General features: G+C 46.4%; 1 protein-coding gene across 1 annotated transcript in view; it reads left to right on the top strand.

Annotated features, from left to right (window-relative positions):
- Positions 1-18177, top strand: part of LOC132886659 (BMP/retinoic acid-inducible neural-specific protein 3-like) — a 172118-nt gene extending 153941 nt beyond the window's left edge. The window contains exon 7 of the mRNA XM_060921595.1: positions 17064-18177. Within this exon, the coding sequence (XP_060777578.1) occupies positions 17064-18177 (1114 nt within the window). The remainder of the gene's footprint in view (positions 1-17063) is intronic.
- The last annotated feature ends 715 nt before the right edge of the window (positions 18178-18892 follow it).

Genomic DNA, 18892 nt, shown 5'->3' with positions numbered 1-18892 from the left:
ATATTACAGAAATAAACATATATCACAATGATCAAATTTCAGACGGAACTAAATTTCACCGATTTTATGAAATTGAAAGGCTGTCCAGTTTTAAGGCACAGAATTAGTGGGTTGTGCTGTTATAGAAAAAAAAAATCACCAACGCCTTCTAACTAATCAGATTTGAGAATTTACCAGTGCTACAGTCTAAATATTTTGAATCTACCATTTTGTATTTCTGTTCGAATGATCATATTTTGTATCTAATTTATTGGGAAAAACACAGCCATGGTCAACACCTCGCTGATGATGATCTGATTTTTAGCGTCTTTCCGACAAGATGTGTTGTGAACTTGTGAAAATGGTCAGCCTCAGTAATGTCCTCGGTAATGCATACTTTGGAATAATGAGTGGAAGTCAGCGAGGGCGTTTTTTAAAGCTGTGTGTGAATGGAGGGTCAGTGTTTGTGGACTTCTGGTTGACATCAGCATCCGTAATTGCACTTGTTTGCGGTGTAATTATGCAAAATAAGGCATGAAAGTTTTCAGCATCAGCACCGACATGCAAACAGTCTCCTAAAGGCAGGGCATTAACCTAAACGCCAATTAGCAGTATTATGAAGCTTAATGGATGGGACAGAAAATTTGGCTAACATGCAGTTCTGAAAAGGAGCCATTATAATCATTAGAAGTACATGATTAGGATTTTAAAGTGTAGCTCTGTAGTCCAGCACTCGTGTGTACAAATGGCTTCATGAGCCGTTAATAATTAATGCATTATTAAGGGTTTGTTTAATGCAGTATTTCAAACAGCAACTGTTTTATTTCTATGAAGTCTCTCTAAATACTGTATTTACACATCATCCATGCATTCTTTTTAAAATTTGTGACTCAAACGGGATACGTTTTAGGAAAGAATTTTAACATTGCTGTGATAATCAATGATAATGTTGATTTTTGTTGAGGAAAACTAAGACAAAAACGTTCACCGTTGAGACAAAAGTAGTCCAATTCCAGCAAGTTTAAAAGTTATTATACTACAGTGCTGCTGAAATCTCCAATCTGATTGGTTGTTGATTTATTTACTATAACAGCAGTTCTGATTCTGTCGTAACAGCTGTGTAGTCCACGTGATCGAAGACTAAACAAATAAACTAATTAAACGATGCTATTTAACATGTGGAAACGGAGATCAGCGCCGCCCGATGTGCCACGGCGCGGGAAGGACTTTTTATTTAACATGTACATGTAGATATGGTAAAGTTTTGTGTCAGGAGACAGTTATAGAACGAGCCTCCAGTGTCAGTGATTTGTAATAGGGAAAGTCTGGAAAGTTTCTTCAGGGTGGTACAAATAACTCTGTTTCGCATCGAGCTACATGAAGTTGATTATTTTCTTGTAACTTCACACCACCAAGGATTGTATTTCTGATTTCAAGAAGTTAGTAAAAAAATCAATCAATCAATAATGCCTTCACAGGTTTCGAAAAGTTTGGTCCTTTGCAACATCAGTGAAATGATTTTTTATATTTTGCTACATTTAGTTAAAAAGCAGGAGACTAGCAGTGAGAGCTAAAGTCCAACTTGTGAGGCAAACTTGTATCTAACTGCAATAGACATATGTAGTGAATCCCTGATGTGGGTGGAGTACAGAAGCATGGCAGGCGGGAACTGAAGTTCGTGCAACTTTATTTCTAGAGATACAGATACAGCTTTTCACCTCACTCACTTCCACGCATGCACACACATGCATTCTGGTCGGGAGTCAGCTCTTCTCTGCTTTCCCCCTCCTTTTATGCTCCATCCCTGCAACACACACACACACACACACACACACACACACTAATTGACACCAGGTGTAATGACTTAGCCACTTACCTTCCCTGACCCCACCCTCCATTCACAAACTGCCACTTGGCCATGCCCCCGTTGCCACATACCCCCACCGCCCGACTCAGGCCAGGGAGCCGTCCGGCCTGAAACAGACTCCCCCCGACGGGACAAGAAGTCTGCCACCACCATCTATGCCCCCGGCCTGTGGACCACCTCGAACTTAAATGGCTGAAAGGCGAGATACCAACGGGTGATCCGCACATTGGCATCCTTCATGAGGTGGAGCCACTGGAGGGGGGCATGGTCTGAACAGAGAGTGAAAGGGTGCCCCAGCAGGTAGTATTGGAAGGCAAGGACCGCCCACTTGACGGCAAGACACTCTTTCTCAATGGTGCTGTACTTGCTTTCACGCATCGAGAGTTTACGGCTGATGTACAGCACGGGGCGCTCCTCGCCCTCCACCTTCTGGGACAAAACGCCGCCTAGCCCTCTGTCCAATGCATCAGTCTGCAAAATAAAGGGGAGAGAGAAGTCAGGGGAGTGCAAAAGTGGCCCCCCACACAGTGCAGCTTTTACCTCAGAGAAAGCCTTATGGCGCTGCTCCATCCACTGAACCGGATCTGGAGCCCCCTTTTTAGTGAGATCAGTCAGCGGGCTGGTGACAGCTGAATAATTAGGTATAAATCTACGATAATAGCCAGCCCCAGGAACCATCTCACCTCCTTTTTTGTCTTGGGCCTTGGGCAGGCTGCAATCACTGCAGTCTTGTTAATTTGGGGACGCACCTGCCCATGACCCAAGTGGAACCCCAGATACCGTACTTCCACCTGCCTAATTGCACACTTTTTCAGGTTAGCTGTGAGGCCTACATGCCTCAGTGACTTTAGAACAGCCCTCAGATGTTCCAACTGCCGCGGCCAATCATGGCTGTAGATTATTATATCATCTAGATATGCGGCCACGTAGGCAGCGTGAGGACCCTGTCCATGAGCCGCTGGAACGTAGCGGGCACCCCAAATAACCCAAAAGGGAGCATGACAAATTGATGTAATCCAAACGGTGTGGAAAAGGCCATTTTCTCTCAGGATAGAGGAGTCAAGGGGATCTGCCAATATCTCTTTGTTAGATCCAGTGTCGAATAAAAGCGAGCAGCGCCTAACCGATCAAGCAAATCATCAATGCAAGGCATTGGGTATGCATCAAATTTAGACACCTCATTGACCTTTCTATAGTCCACACAGAACTGGACTGACCCATCAGTCTTGGGAACGAGGACCACTGGGCTGCTCCAGTCACTGTGGGATTCCTCGATTATACCCATTTCGAGCATGGCCTTGAGTTCGTCCCAAACCACCTTTTTTTGTGTGTTTGGGCAAGTGATAAGGGCAGCTACGCACTACCACCCCTGGGGCCATTTTGATGTGGTGTTCTATGAGGTGGGTATGACCGGGAATGGGCAAGAACATGTCAGAAAATTCCTTTTGCAACTTGGTCAGCTCCGTGAGTTGGGCCGGTGAGAGGTGGTCTCTACAAGGGACTGGAGTGGTTCACGATATTATCTTTTTTACCTCTGGCCCCAGCTCTGCCTTCTCCAGGACTACCAACACCACGGGGAACCCCTCATTCCAGCGTTTTAAAAGGTTGAAGTGGTAGATTTGCAATGCCCCACACCTATCCGTTCACCTCACCTCATAGTCGACATCCCCGACTTGCCGTGTGACCTCGAAGGGCCCTTGCCACTTGGCGATTAATTTAGAACTCAACGTGGGCAATAATATGAGCACTTTGTCTCCCGCCATGAACTCTCTAAGGCACATGCCCCTGTCTTGCAGCCAGATTTGATGTTCTTGTGCCTACTGCAAATTCTCCTGGGTTAGGTGCATGAGGGTGTGGAGTTTTGCGCCCAAGTCAAGAACGTACTGAATTTCATTTTTGCTAGGCAATTTTCTCGCAGCACTTCCAAAATGCCATGCGACTTACGCCCATATAATAATTCAAATGAAGAAAACCCCGTGGAGGCTTGTGGGACCTCTCATACTGCAAATAACAGGGGCTCGAGCCACTTATCCCAATTACATGCATCCTCACTTACAAATTTCCGGATTATGTTTTTGAGTGTTTGGTTAAAGCGCTCCACTAAGCCATCTGTTTGTGGGTGATAGACACTGGTGTAGATAGACTTAATACCCAGTAACCCATACAGTTTGCGCAGTGTGCGTGACTTACGGTAAATGTAGTGCCTTGGTCTTTCAGGATTTCTTTCAGAATCCCTACCCAGGAGATAATACGGAAGAGCGCTTCTGCAATACTGCATGCTGAGATATTGCGGAGAGGCACTACTTCCAGATATCGTGTTGCATAGTCCACCAGAACTAGAATAAAGTGATATCCTCATGCCGATCGATCTAATGGCCTGACGAGATCCATCCCAATTCGCTCAAACGGGGTCTCAATTAGAGGGAGAGGGTGCAAAGGCGCTTTTGGAGTGGCAGTGGGATTTACTAATTGGCATTCATGGCACGCCACACACCACCGACGAACATCCCTGGCTAATAGAACCGGGCCATTATTCAGGCTAGTGTTTTATCTTGCCCTAAGTGTCCAGCCATGGGATTAAAGTGAGCCACATGGAATACGAGTTCCCTATGGCTCTTTGGGATTAATAATTGGGTTATTCATTCACCAGTTTGAGTGTCCTGCATCCTTCGGTGCAATCTATCTTTAATAATAGCAAAATAAGGGAAGGCCGGTGTCGCACTCGGCTGAAGAGTTTGATCATCGATTACTCTCACTTGATCAAACACATGCCGTAGAGTCTCATCTCGTGACTGTTCTAACGGGAAATCCTCTAGGGAATCCCTGAGAGAGGGAGGAGGGGCAGGGCGGGCTGCTCCTCACTCAGATGCAGTGTTGATGTAGACGGCTCTGTGACAGCTTCTCCAGTCAATGCCACACCGGGATCTTCCCATGACCCACTACATGTTAAATATTCCATCAGCTTTTTAAATCCTGGCCAATCAGTACCCAAAATCAATTAGTGGGTGAGATGAGGATTAACCGCTGCCTGTATTCTATGCATTTGGCCCTGGAATAGAAAACGAACAGACACTAAGGGATAATTGTGAATATCCCCGTGCACACACAGCACCTTCACTGCTTGTGCTCTCCCCAATGCCTCACCTTGCACCAGGTCTTGGTGAATTGAGGTCTGATTACAACCAGAATCCACCAAAGCGTGATGTGTATCCCCTTGAACACTTACCGGTATGCGATACGTTCCAGGCTGATCGGGAGTGGTCTCTAGCACATCGGGGATCTGGATCACGGCCTCCACCTCCCTTGCGGAGCCCCGATTCTGGAGATGCTCCGGTTCCCCGCAGCGCCAGCATACAGGCCCAGGCTTTCCCTCTGCACCGGTGTTATGGGCATCATTCACCTGAGGGGGGAAGGACACAGACATGGAAGAAGGAGACGGGAGGACACTACAGGTGTGATGGGCTGGCTGGGAAGGAGTTGGCCCCCGCCTCCGCAGTGGGGGAATGGGGTGAGATGGAGAAGAAAGAGAGAGGGGGAGAGAAGAGAAACGAGGAGAGGCACCTTCGCCTTATCCACCTGTTGTCAGAACCGCTGCCAGATGGTCCTCCACCAACTCGATGGCCCACTGGAGCGATGCCAGGTGGTGACACTGGACCCATTCCGCCATTCCTTCCGGAAGCCGAGAGATGAACTGTTCGAGTGCCACCAGGTTGATGAGCCTGTTGGCGTCGCCATCTTCTACCCTCAACCAGGCATCCTGGAGTTGTTGACCAAATGCAAACAGTCGGCCGACCTCCTCCAGTGTCAGCTTCCGGAACTGCTGGCGATGTTGTTCCAGGGAGCAGCCAACCCACTGCAAAATGGCCCTCTTGAGGTCGGAGTAGTTGAGCTGGCTGTCAGCAGGGAGCTGCTGCACTGTGAGCTGTGCCTCGCCTGTCAGGAGCGGGAGGTGGTGAGTCACACACTGCTCAATTGGCCACTCCCATGCTTGGGCTGCTTGCTTGAAGAGAGCGATGAAGGCTTCAGGCTCATCATGCGGGCCCATCTTCGTGAAGGTGACATGAGGGGAGTCCATGGTGGTAATGGTGGATGCCCCTGCCGACGCTAGCAGATGCCGGAACGCCTGGCAATCTTCCCGCTGGGCCAGCATCAAGGCTTCAAAGCATTGTTCTTGGTCCTTCTGGAGGGCAGTCAGCGCTTGATGTTGGTTCTGCTGGGCAGCAATGAGGGCATGGAAGAGCTCCATAATTGGGGAGGACTCCATGAGGTGGTTCCCTTCCGTACTCGTCCCGGGTTTCGGCACCACTGTAGTGAATCCCTGATGTGGGTGGAGTACAAAAGCATGGCAGGCAGGAACTGAAGTTTGTGCAAACTTTATTTCTCTAGATATAGATATAGCTTTTCAGCCTCACTCACTCACTCACTCCCACACACACGCACACATTTATATCTTTGTGCCACCATGTAATGTTTTTATCTTATATGGATACATGCACACACAAAAAAAACACAAGTTAATTAAAAGAATTTTAATTTTGAACCACCATTTTGACAACACACATCTAGTTTTGGAGTCGAGTCACTAAAACCTCAAGTCTGAGTCCAGTCTCGAGTACCCAGTGTTCAAGTCTGAGTCTCTCGTCTCGTCTCGTCTCGTCTCGTCTTCTTCCGCTTATCCAGGACCGGGTCGCGGAGGCAGCAGTCTAAGCATGGAAGCCCAAACTTCCCTTTCCCCAGACACCTCGGCCAGCTCCTCGGGAAGAACACCGAGGCGTTCCCAGGCCAGCCGAGAGACATAGTCCCTCCAGCGTGTCCTGGGTCTTCCCCGGGGCCTCCTCCCGGGGGGACATGCCTGGAACACCTCCCCAGGGAGGCGTCCAGGAGGCATCCGAAAAAGATGCCCGAGCCACCTCAGCTGGTTCCTCTCGATGTGGAGGAGCAGCGGCTCTACTCCGAGCTCCTCCCGAGTGACTGTGCTTCTCACCCTATCTCTAAGGGAGCGCCCAGCCACCCTGCGAAGGAAACTCATTTCAGCCGCTTGTATCCGCGATCTTGTTCTTTCTGTCATTACCCAAAGCTCATGACCATAGGTGAGAGTCGGAACGTAGATCGACCGGTAAATTGAGAGCTTCGCCTTTTGGCTCAGCTCCTTCTTCACCACGACGGACCGGTAAAGCGACCGCATCACTGCGGAGGCTGCACCGATCCGCCTGTCGATCTCACGCTCCATCCTTCCCTCACTCGTGAACAAGATCCCGAGATACTTAAACTCCTCCACTTGAGGCAGGACTTCTCCACCAACCTGGAGAGGGCAAGCCACCCTTTTCCGGTCGAGAACCATGGCCTCGGACTTGGAGGTGCTGATTCTCATCCCAGCCGCTTCACACTCGACTGCAAACCGCCCCAGTGCATGCTGAAGGTCCTGGTTTGAAGAAGCCAACAGGACAACATCATCCGCAAAAAGCAGAGATGAAATCCTGTGGTTCCCAAACAGGATTCCTTCCGGCCCCTGGCTGCGCCTAGAAATTCTGTCCATAAAAATTATGAACAGAACCGGTGACAAAGGGCAGCCCTGACGGAGTCCAACATGCACTGGGAACAGGTCTGACTTACTGCCGGCAATGCGAACCAGACTCCTGCTCCGTTCGTACAGGGACCGGACAGCCCTTAGCAAAGAGCCCCGAACCCCATACTCCCGAAGCACCCCCCACAGAATACCACGGGGGACACGGTCGAATGCCTTCTCCAGATCCACAAAGCACATGTGGACTGGTTGGGCAAACTCCCATGAACCCTCGAGCACCCTATGAAGGGTATAGAGCTGGTCCAGTGTTCCGCGACCAGGACGAAAACCGCATTGTTCCTCCTGGATCCGAGGTTCGACTATCGGTCGAATTCTCCTCTCCAGTACCCTGGAGTAAACTTTCCCTGGGAGGCTGAGAAGTGTGATTGGAGCACACTCTCCGGTCCCCTTTCTTAAAAAGAGGGACCACCACCCCAGTCTGCCACTCCAGAGGCACTGTCCCCGACCGCCACGCGATGTTGCAGAGGCGTGTCAACCAAGACAGCCCCACAACATCCAGAGACTTGAGATACTCAGGGCGGATCTCATCCACCCCCGGTGCCTTGCCACCGAGGAGCTTGCAAACCACCTCAGTGACTTCGGCTTGGGTAATGGACGAGTCCACCTCTGAGTCATCAGCCTCAGTCTCCTCAGTGGAAGACATGACGGTGGGATTGAGGAGATCCTCAAAGTATTCCTTCCACCGCCCGACAATGTCCCCAGTCGAGGTCAACAGCTCCCCACCCGCACTGTAAACAGTGTTGGCAGAGTACTGCTTCCCCCTCCTGAGGCGCCGGACGGTTTGCCAGAATTTCTTCGAGGCCGACCGATAGTCCTTCTCCATGGCCTCCCCGAACTCCTCCCAGTTCCGAGTTTTTGCCTCCGCAACTGCCCGAGCTGCAGCACGCCTGGCCTGCCGATACCCGTCGGCTGCCTCAGGAGTCCCGGAGGTCAACATGGCCCGATAGGACTCCTTCTTCAGCTTGACGGCATCCCTTACTTCCGGTGTCCACCACCGGGTTCGGGGATTGCCGCCACGACAGGCACCGGAGACCTTGCGGCCACAGCTCCGAACAGCTGCGTCCACAATGGAGGTAGAGAACATGGTCCACTCAGACTCAATGTCCCCCGCCTCCCTCGGAAGCTGGGAAAAGCTCTCCCGGAGGTGGGAGTTAAAGACCTCCCCAACAGAGTGCTCGGCCAGACGTTCCCAGCAGACCCTCACCATACGTTTGGGCCTGCCAGGTCTGTCCAGCTTCCTCCTCCGCCAGCGGATCCAACTCACCACCAGGTGGTGATCAGTTGACAACTCAGCCCCTCTCTTCACCCGAGTGTCCAAGACATAGGGTCGGAGATCAGATGACACGACTACAAAGTCGATCATCGACCTCCGACCTAAGGTGTCCTGGTGCCACGTGCACTTATGGACACCCCTATGCTCGAACATGGTGTTCGTTATGGACAAACTGTGACTAGCACAGAAGTCCAATAACAAAACACCACTCGGGTTCAGATCGGGGAGGCCGTTCCTCCCAACCACGCCCCTCCAGGTGTCACTGTCATCGCCCACGTGAGCATTGAAGTCCCCCAGTAGCACAATGGAGTCCCCAGTCTGAGCACCCCTCAGTACCTCTCCCAGGGACTCCAAGAAGGCCGGATACTCTATACTGCTATTTGGCCCGTAGGCACAAACAACAGCAAGAGCCCTCTCCCCAATCCGAAGGCGCAGAGAGGCGACCCTCTCGTTCACTGGGGTAAACTCCAACACATGGCGGCTGAGCTGGGGAGCTATAAGGAAGCCCACACCAGCCCGCCGCCGCTCACCATGGGCGACTCCAGAGAAGTGGAAAGTCCAGCCCCTCTCGAGGAGCTGGGTTCCAGAGCCCAAGCTGTGCGTGGAGGTGAGCCCGACTATCTCTAGCCGGTACCTCTCAACCTCCCGCACAAGCTCAGGCTCCTTCCCCCCCAGCGAAGTGACATTCCATGTCCCAACAGCCAGCCGCTGTGTCCGGGGGTCAGGTCGTCGAGGCCCCTGCCTTCGACTGCCACCCAATCCACACTGCACCAAACCCCTACTGCTACCTCTGTGGGTGGTGAACCCACAGGAGGTCGGGCCCACGTCGCCTCTTCGGGCTGAGCCCGGCCGGGCCCCATGGGCAAAGGCCCGACCACCAAGCGCTCGCATACGAGCCCCAACCCCGGGCCTGGCTCCAGGGTGGGGCCCCGGCTGCGTCCTACCGGGCGACGTCACGGTCCTGGATTTTTTCTCCATAGGGATTTTTTGGTGAACTGCTCTTGGTCTGGCCTGTCACCTAGGACCTGTCTGCCTTGGGAAACCCTAACAGGGGCATAATGCCCCCGACAACATAGCTCCTAGGATCATTCAAGCACACAAACCCCTCCACCACAATAAGGTGGCAGTTCTAGGAGGGGCAAGTCTGAGTCATTAAAGAAAATTTAGAGTCGAGTCCAAGTCAAGTCTGATACAAGCCCTGCTATCAACAGAGCAATGAACATAGCATGTCACTTCCTTCTCTGGGTGGAGTCTTGTCAAATGACGATTGAAGTTTGAGGTTGTCCCTGTCGTCTCCTCGATAGTTCTTCTACATATGGAACACATAGCAGTGCATTTTTCCCACTGCACAAGAAGTCTGTATAAGCAAAGCAGACAATCCTAGGGGCGTCCTCTCCAGGCATTTTAGTGCCATTAACATTAGTTTGTTCCTGAACATGACGTATGAACAGGTGACTGTGCATTCTCTTGCACAAAATTAGTATAAAAATTAATGTAGATATAAATATCTCGTCTCGTTATCTCTAGCCACTTTATCCTGTTCTACAGGGTCGCAGGCAAGCTGGAGCCTATCCCAGCTGACTATGGGCGAAAGGCGGGGTACACCCTGGACAAGTCGCCAGGTCATCGCAGGGCTGACACATAGACACAGACAATCATTCACACTCACATTCACACTCACGGTCAATTTAGAGTCACCAGTTAACCTAACCTGCATGTCTTTGGACTGTGGGGGAAACCGGAGCACCCAGAGGAAACCCACGCAGACAACATGCAAACTCCGCACAGAAAGGCCCTCGTCGGCCCTGGGGCTCGAACCCGGACCTTCTTGCTGTGAGCCGACAGCGCTAACCACTACACTACTGTATATCAAATTATTATGGCATGTTACAAAAAATAAAGAAAAAATCAAAGTCCTCATCTCCAGTTTGAGTCTGAATGTAGTTAATGCACGAGTTCAAGTCCAAGTCAAGTCATGAGTCCTTAAAATTAGGGCACGAATCAGACTCGAGTACGACAAGCCTGGTCTAGTCAGCAGAAAACCACTGGAAGTAACATCATTGGAGTGAAATATTGGGAATTATTATACATACAGGACATTTTTTTCCATGGAATAAAAACGTATTCTATTCCCTTCTAGCAAGTTTCATTCATTTGGTTTGATAGCATGCAATATTGTTAGCATATCGCTTATCCTACGTGTATTACATCACTCTACCCAATGGAGGATGAGTGTTGAATATGGTTTACGATATTGCATGGTTGTCCAGACAATGTGATGTCACACGTCGGAGCTGATGTGAATATTGATTGAGAGTTTTCTGCTGCACATTCGCAGAATGCAGAAGCATTTTTCTGTTCACCGGGAAAGAGAAAGATGTGCTGAACACCTGAAAGGTGACCAAAACTTCATTAGATATTCTTCACGCATATTTACAAGAGAAAAACATGTCAATGGACATCAAAAAACTGGAAAAGAGACACATTGGAGATGTAAAAATTTTGCGCTAGCAAGCAACTGTGACAATTTGTAAACAAACATGGCTGCCAGATTTGCTTCATTAAATAGGGAAGATTTTGAGAGAACTTTGAAAGAGAAAGATGTGTTGGACACCCTAAAGGAATGTGTATGGATAATCATCATCATCATCATAATAATAATAATATTGGCTGGCTTTTTTCATGGTATATCCGATATATTCCATTCAGCTACTCATCTCCGACTCATTCAGTATCATGCTAGCTGAATGGAATATGTCTGATATACCACTCAACGCCAACCAACATTATTTAAATATATCACTCAGATGTATTTCGCAATGTACAGTATTTCGAATGAAAAATGCAAGTTTTTCAACACGAGAAGATAAACTTCATATCTTCAAGCCAATGTGTGATTTTCTTATTATGTAGACACATTCACAAAAATAAGTACCCAAATTTATCAAAACAAAATTTATCATTGATTTCCTCACAAGTGACATATAGAGATATATGTCACAGCTTTGATTCTCCATTTCCCGGATGGAGCGCGTATGAAAAATATGTGTGGTATATTTTAATAATATTGGCTGCCTTTTTTTGTGGTATATCAGATATAGTCCATTCAGCTAGCATGATATTGAACGAGTCGAAGACAAGTAGCTGAATGGAATATATCTGATATACCACGAAAAAAGCCAGCCAATATTATTATTATTATTATTATTATTATTATACATACACATTCAATGGAACAATTATAGATTTTATAAAAAGTTAAGAACAGAGGGGTAACTTATCAAATGCTGATTCTGATCAAATGTAACTCAGTGTTCTGTCAATCCAATGTACTGTACAAAGTCAAAGTTCTAACAATAAAAATGGCACAAGTCCAAAAAGCCTGAACAACAACCCAACTTACAGTGCCTTGCAAAAGTATTCATACCCCTTGAACTTTTTCACATTTTTCCACCTTACAACCACAAACTTAAAAGTTTTTTATTGAGATTTTATGTGATAGACCAACACAGAGTAGCACATAATTGTGAAGTGAAACGAAAATGATAAATGGTCTTCAAAATTTTAAACAAATAAAAATCTGAAAAATGTGGTGTGTATTAGTATTCAGCCCCCTGTACTCTGATACCTCTAAGTACAATCCAGTGCAATCAATTGTCTTCAGAAGTCCTCTAATTAGTTAATAGAGTCCTACTGTGTGTAATTTACTCTCAGCATAAATACACTTGTTCTGTGAAAGCCTCAGTGGTTTGTTAGAGAACACTGAAGAACAAACAGCATCATGAAGACCAAAGAACTTGCCAGACAGGTCAGGGATAAAGTTCTGGAGAAGTTTAAAGCAGGGTTAGGTTATAAAAAAATATCCCAAGCTCTGAACATCTCAAGAAGCACTGTTCAATCCATCATTCAAAAATGGAAAAAGTATGGCATAACTGCAAACCTACCAAGACATGGCCGTCCACCTAAACTGACAGAGCGAGCAAGGAGAGCACTGGCCAGAGAAGCAGCCAAGAGGCCCATGATCACTCTGGAGGAGCTGCAAAAATCCACAGCTCAGGTGGGAGAATCTGTGCACAGGACAACTATAAGTCGAACACTCCACAAATCTGGCCTTTTTGGAAGAGTGGCAAGAAGAAAGCCATTGTTGAAAGACAGGCATAAGAAGCCATGTAGGGGACACAGCAAACATGTGGAAGAAGGTGCTTTGGTCAGATGAGACCAAAGTTGAACATTTTGGCCTAAATGCAAAGCGCTATGTGTGGCGGAAAACAAACACTGCTCATCACCCTGCACACACCATCCCCACTGTGAAACATGGTGGTGGCAGCATCATGCTATGGGGATGCTTTTCTTCAGCAGGGACAGAGAAGCTGGTCAGAGTTGATGGGAAGATGGATGGAGCTAAATACAGGGCAATCCTGGAAGAAAACCTGTTGGAGGCTGCAAAAGACTTGAAACTGGGAAGGAGATTCACCTTCCAGCAAGACAATGACCCTAAACATACAGCCAGAGCTACAATGGAATGGTTTAAATCAAATATTCATGTGTTAGAATGGCCCAGTCAAAGTCCAGACCTAAATCCCATTGAGCATCTGTGGCAAGACTTGAAAATTGCTGTTCACAGACGCTGTCCATCCAATCTGGCTGAGCTTGAGCTATTTTGCAAAGAAGAATGGGCAAAAATTTCAGTGTCTAGATGTGCAAAGCTGGTAGAGACATACCACAAAAGACTTGCAGCTGTAATTGCAGCAAAAGGTGGCTCTACAAAGTACTGACACAGGGGGGCTGAATACTAATGCACATCACATTTTTCAGATTTTTATTCATTTAAAATTTTGAAGACCATTTATCATTTTCGTTTCACTTCACAATTATGTGCTACTCTGTGTTGGTCTATCACATAAAATCTCAATAAAAAAAACTTTTAAGTTTGTGGTTGTAAGGTGGAAAAATGTGAAAAAGTTCAAGGGGTATGAATACTTTTGCAAGGCACTGTATATACAAGCTATATACAGGTTGGCAGTTCAAGTTCAATTACAGTGGTGCTTGAAAGTTTGTGAACCCTTTAGAATTTTCTATATTTCTGCATAAATATAACCTAAAACATCATCAGATTTTCACACAAGTCCTAAAAGTAGATAAAGAGAACCCAATTAAACAAATGAGAAAAAAATATTATACTTGGTCATTTATTTATTCAGGAAAATGATCCAATAGTACATATCTGTGAGTGGCAAAAGTATGTGAACCTCTAGGATTAGCAGTTAATTTGAAGGTGAAATTAGAGTCAGGTGTTTTCAATCAATGGGATGACAATCAGGTGTGAGTGGGCACCCTGTTTTATTTAAAGAGCAGGGATCTATCAAAGTCTGATCTTCACAACACATGTTTGTGGAAGTGTATCATGGCACAAACAAAAGAGATTTCTGAGGATCTCAGAAAAAGCGTTGTTGATGCTCATCAGGCTGGAAAAGGTTACAAAACCATCTCTAAAGAGTTTGGACTCCACCAATCCACAGTCAGACAGATTGTATACAAATGGAGGAAATTCAAGACCATTGTTACCCTCCCCAGGAGTGGTCGACCAACAGAGATCACTCCAAGACCAAGCCGTGTAATAATCAGCAAGGTCACAAAGGACCCCAGGGTAACTTCTAAGCAACTGAAGGCCTCTCTCACATTGGCTAATATTAATGTTCATGAGTCCACCATCAGGAGAACACTGAACAACAATGGTGTGCATAGCAAGGTTGCAAGGAGAAAGCCACTGCTCTCCAAAAAGAACATTGCTGCTTGTCTGCAGTTTTGCTAAAGATCATGTGGACAAGCCAGAAAGCTACTTGAAAAATGTTTTGTGGACGGATGAGACCAAAATAGAACTTTTTGATTTAAATGAGAAGCCTTATGTTTGGAGAAAGGAAACCACTGCATTCCAGCATAAGAACCTTATCCCATCTGTGAAACATGGTGGTGGTAGTATCATAGTTTGGGCCTGTTTTGCTGCATCTGGGCTAGGACAGCTTGCCATCATTGATCAAACAATGAATTCTGAATTATACCAGGGAATTCTAAAGGAAAATATCAGGACATCTGTTCATTAACTGAATCTCAAGAGAAGGTGGGTCATGCAGCAAAACAATGACCCTAACCACACAAGTTGTTCTACCAAAGAATGGTTAAAGAAGAATAAAGTTAATGTTTTGGAATGGCCAAGTCAAAGTCCTGACCTTAATCCAATCGAAATGTTGTGGAAGGACCTGAAGTGAGCAGTTCATGTGAAGAAACCCACCAACATCCCAGAGTTGAAGCTGTTCTGTACGGAGGAATGGGCTAAAATTCCTCCAAGCTGGTGTGCAGGACTGATCAACAGTTACCAGAAACATTTAGTTGCAGTTATTGCTGCACAAGGAGGTCACACCAGATACTGAAAGCAAAGGTTCACATACTTTTGCCACTCACAGATATGTAATAATAGATCATTTTCCTCAATAAATAAATGACCAAGTATAATATTTTTGTCTCATTTGTTTAAGTGGGTTCTCTTTATCTACTTTTAGGACTTGTGTGAAAATCTGATGATGTTTTAGGTTATATTTATGCAAAAATATAGAAAATTCTAAAGGGTTCACAAACTTTCAAGCACCACTGTACTTTTGGTAGTAATTTACATTGCAGTTGTTCAAAACAAAAGGGCTTTGCTGAGTGAAGTCCACAAGTGAAGTCCTCTTGGAAAAGTCTCCGTCACTTTTCCTCACCTCCAAGTAGAACTTTGGCATTTCCACTTTTGCTCTCTTTTCCAGTTTTTTTAATGTCTGTTATGTTTTTCTCTTGTAAATATCTCATTATTATCATTATCTCTAGCCGCTTTATCCTGTTCTACAGGGTTGCAGGCAAGCTGGAGCCTATCCCAGCTGACTACGGGCGAAAGGCGGGGTACACCCTGGACAAGTCGCCAGGTCATCACAGGGCTGACACATAGACACAGACAACCATTCACACTCACATTCACACCTACGGTCAATTTAGAGTCACCAGTTAACCTAACCTGCATGTCTTTAGGGGAAACCGGAGCACCCAGAGGAAACCCACGCAGACACAGGGAGAACATGCAAACTCCGCACAGAACGGCCCTCGCCGACCACGGGGCTCGAACCCAGACCTTCTTGCTGTGAGGCGACAGCGCTAACCACTACACCACCGTGCCGCTCCTCTTGTAAATATGTGTGACGAATATATAATGAAGTTTTGGTAGCCTTTCGGGTGTTCAGTGTGTCTTTCTCTTTAAATCGTCCGCTTTTAATGAAGCAAACCTCGCCGCCATTTTTGTGAACAAACTGTCAGCCACTCACTAGCGTGGAAGTTTTATGTCTCAGACGTGTCTTTGCCAGTTTTTTGATATCCATTGGTATGTTTTTCTTTTGTAAATATGCGTGAAGAATATCTAATGAAGTTTCGGTAACCTTTTGGGTGTTTGGCGCGTCTTTAGTTTCAGTTTTCAGATTATTTATTTCATGCTTAAACCTAGCACTGAATTAGCCTCGTCTTCTCTCTTTCCTGGCCGACAAAGAAATGGTTGTGCGCATGTGCAACAGAAAAGTTTTGTCATTGGATCTTTACGTGTGACGTCATGTTGTCTTGACAACATGCAATATTATAACAATATTGCATGCTCATTCTCCATTGGGTAGAGTGGTGTAATACATGGAGTATAAGTGATATGATAATAACATTGCATAGCATCAATACACCCAGTAGAAGGGAATAGAATATATGTTTTTATTCCATGGAAAAAGTGGCCCATATATATATATAATAATTCCCAGTAAAACACTCGTAAAAAAATCCAACATCCTGCCTCCAAGCAAGATACATGTTTGCCTAACGAGGCTAACATTTTAATAGTTCATAAAATAAATCTGTGCTTTCAAATAAACTCTGTAGGGTTTTTTTTTTTCCCATGGCTTCAAACTGTTGTTCTCAGATAAATGTGTTCTTCTCTTTGTGTATGAAATTAAAAATGTTTCTTGGTCGTAAACTCAGACCTTTGGACCCTCCTCTGCATTTTCGCACTAATGACCGTAATGTGTTATTCCACCTCATACGGCAACCTTTAAAGCTATTAGTAGGCACTAGTGGATCTTTTAAAAATTGTGCTTTTAAAGGCAGATTTTTGCATTTAGTGCAAGGCTATTATCCCCGGTCCTGAAGGCAAATAGTTCACTTGCAATCTATTAGGGTTGAGTCATTTGTTACTGTATTGTGTTTCAGGCTGCAATTTGCTCACATGCTCAGCAATTATATCGTTGTTTATTGCTTGTTTCTTTTTGTACTCCCCCACTTTGTTCTTGTTTTGTCTCCAGACGCCTCAGTTACTGGCTGCAACGTGTCCTTTCCCTTCTGTACTGCGGTGAAGCTGAGAGTCCAGGAATCTACTCGGAGGTAACGCGCAGTTGCGTTTGTCCAGGCGGCCATCTGTCCTGCCAAGGTTTGATCCCCTGCTCAGTGGGCAGCGGAAGCCGTTGTGCATCATGCTCTCCGGAAAATCGAACACGCTGCTCAAGCTGCAACAGCGGCTTCGCCCTGAGCCACGGATTGTGCCGCCCTGCTGCTCCAAGCCCCACCAAACAGTACCTTGGCACCGAGACAGAAATGCACGACTCGGAACTGCGCGATCTCCTGGAGCAGCGTGACTCCAACCTCGCCTTATCCGCCATCTTTGTGAGCAGTGATGTCAAACTCAACACCTGGTTCAAACCTTCATGGAGGAAAAGGATGCTCCTGACTCTGAAGAGCAATAAATCCAAGTCAAGTCGAGTCCACATGCTGCTGGGAATTTCGGCACAGATTTGCATGACGAACAACTCGACCCTGGAGCCAACGCTTTCTGTTTCGGTGAACCCTTTTGGTGGGAGCCACTCAGAGAGCTGGACCATGCCAGTGAACCAAAACGGGTACCCTGACTGGGAGAAAATGAGGTTAGGCACCCCTGTGGACTGCTACAACTGGACTTTGACGTTGGGAAACCGCTGGAAGAGCTTCTTCGAAACGGTCCATTTCTACCTGAGGAGCAGAATCCAGAGTGACGGCGCTCAAGGGAATGACACAGGCGAATCAGAAGTGGCGAACAGAAACGCCTCGCAGAATGTTGGCTACATGAAAATGAACAGCATTCAGCTGTTCGGATACAGCGTGCACTTTGACCCGGAAGCCATTCGAGATTTGATCCTGCAGCTGGACTATCCATACACGCAGGGATCTCAGGACACGGCGCTGCAGGAGTTGATGGAGATTCGGTACCGAGTCAATCGATTATCTCCTGCTGGACCGGCGCTTCTGGACCTTTTCTCTTGTCTCCTTCGACACCGGCTCAAACTCTCAACTTCAGAGGTGTCACGAATCCTTGTGGCACTGCAGGCTTTTGGTACTAAACATCGATATTACACAGAGTACGAAGCCGTCAAACTTTGTAGCTAACAAGTAACATTCGGACGATGAAATGTTGACAGTCTGAAGGTTTTTTGGTTTTTTTAAGAACAGAACTGCTGGTTTTGGTGTTTGATATAGACTGTTTGATATAGACTCTTCATAGAGATATTTGTATTTGATGTTTGATGTAGATCAAATGAAACGCAAAAGGTTTTACCTGGAACACATTTTTTTTCCTGAAAACAATCCAAGCAATGTTGCACCATTTGAAGTAAATAAAAGGGGTGAAATCCTATTTTTAAGTGCCTTAAGTGATGTATGGTAACTTTTCCAAGCTCCAAGCACTGCGCTCATTGGTATGCAAAGCCGCCTTATTTTCCACTGTTCTCTATCATCAAGAATACATTCACATAATCAGTTCTACATAATCCGCTTAATTATTCCATTTCCACTGCACAGCAGGCCACAGCTGTAGAAATGTACACACTATGATTACTCTTTGAACATTCTCATTGTGTAATATTTTGGATATCATTTTCAGTCAAGTGTGAATCATTCACAGCACAACGAGCACCGAGTCTCCGTTTGTCAAACAGCTGTCAACGCCCGCTGCCAAGTTTTAAGATGTCGTGCATATCAGATATGATGATTTCACATGATTTTTATTTGATCCAAAATTACACGGGTTTCACGTCATAAACAGAACACTCTGAGGTGCTCTGTCACACTTTAACAAATAGCCATCAAGCTTCATTTTTCTCGT

Source organism: Neoarius graeffei, chromosome 1 (assembly GCF_027579695.1).
Source record: "Neoarius graeffei isolate fNeoGra1 chromosome 1, fNeoGra1.pri, whole genome shotgun sequence".
In the NCBI taxonomy this organism is placed as follows: Eukaryota; Metazoa; Chordata; class Actinopteri; order Siluriformes; family Ariidae; genus Neoarius; species Neoarius graeffei.
The sequence above is the reverse complement of the archived record's forward strand: the minus strand, read 5'-3'. Positions and strand labels throughout refer to the sequence as shown.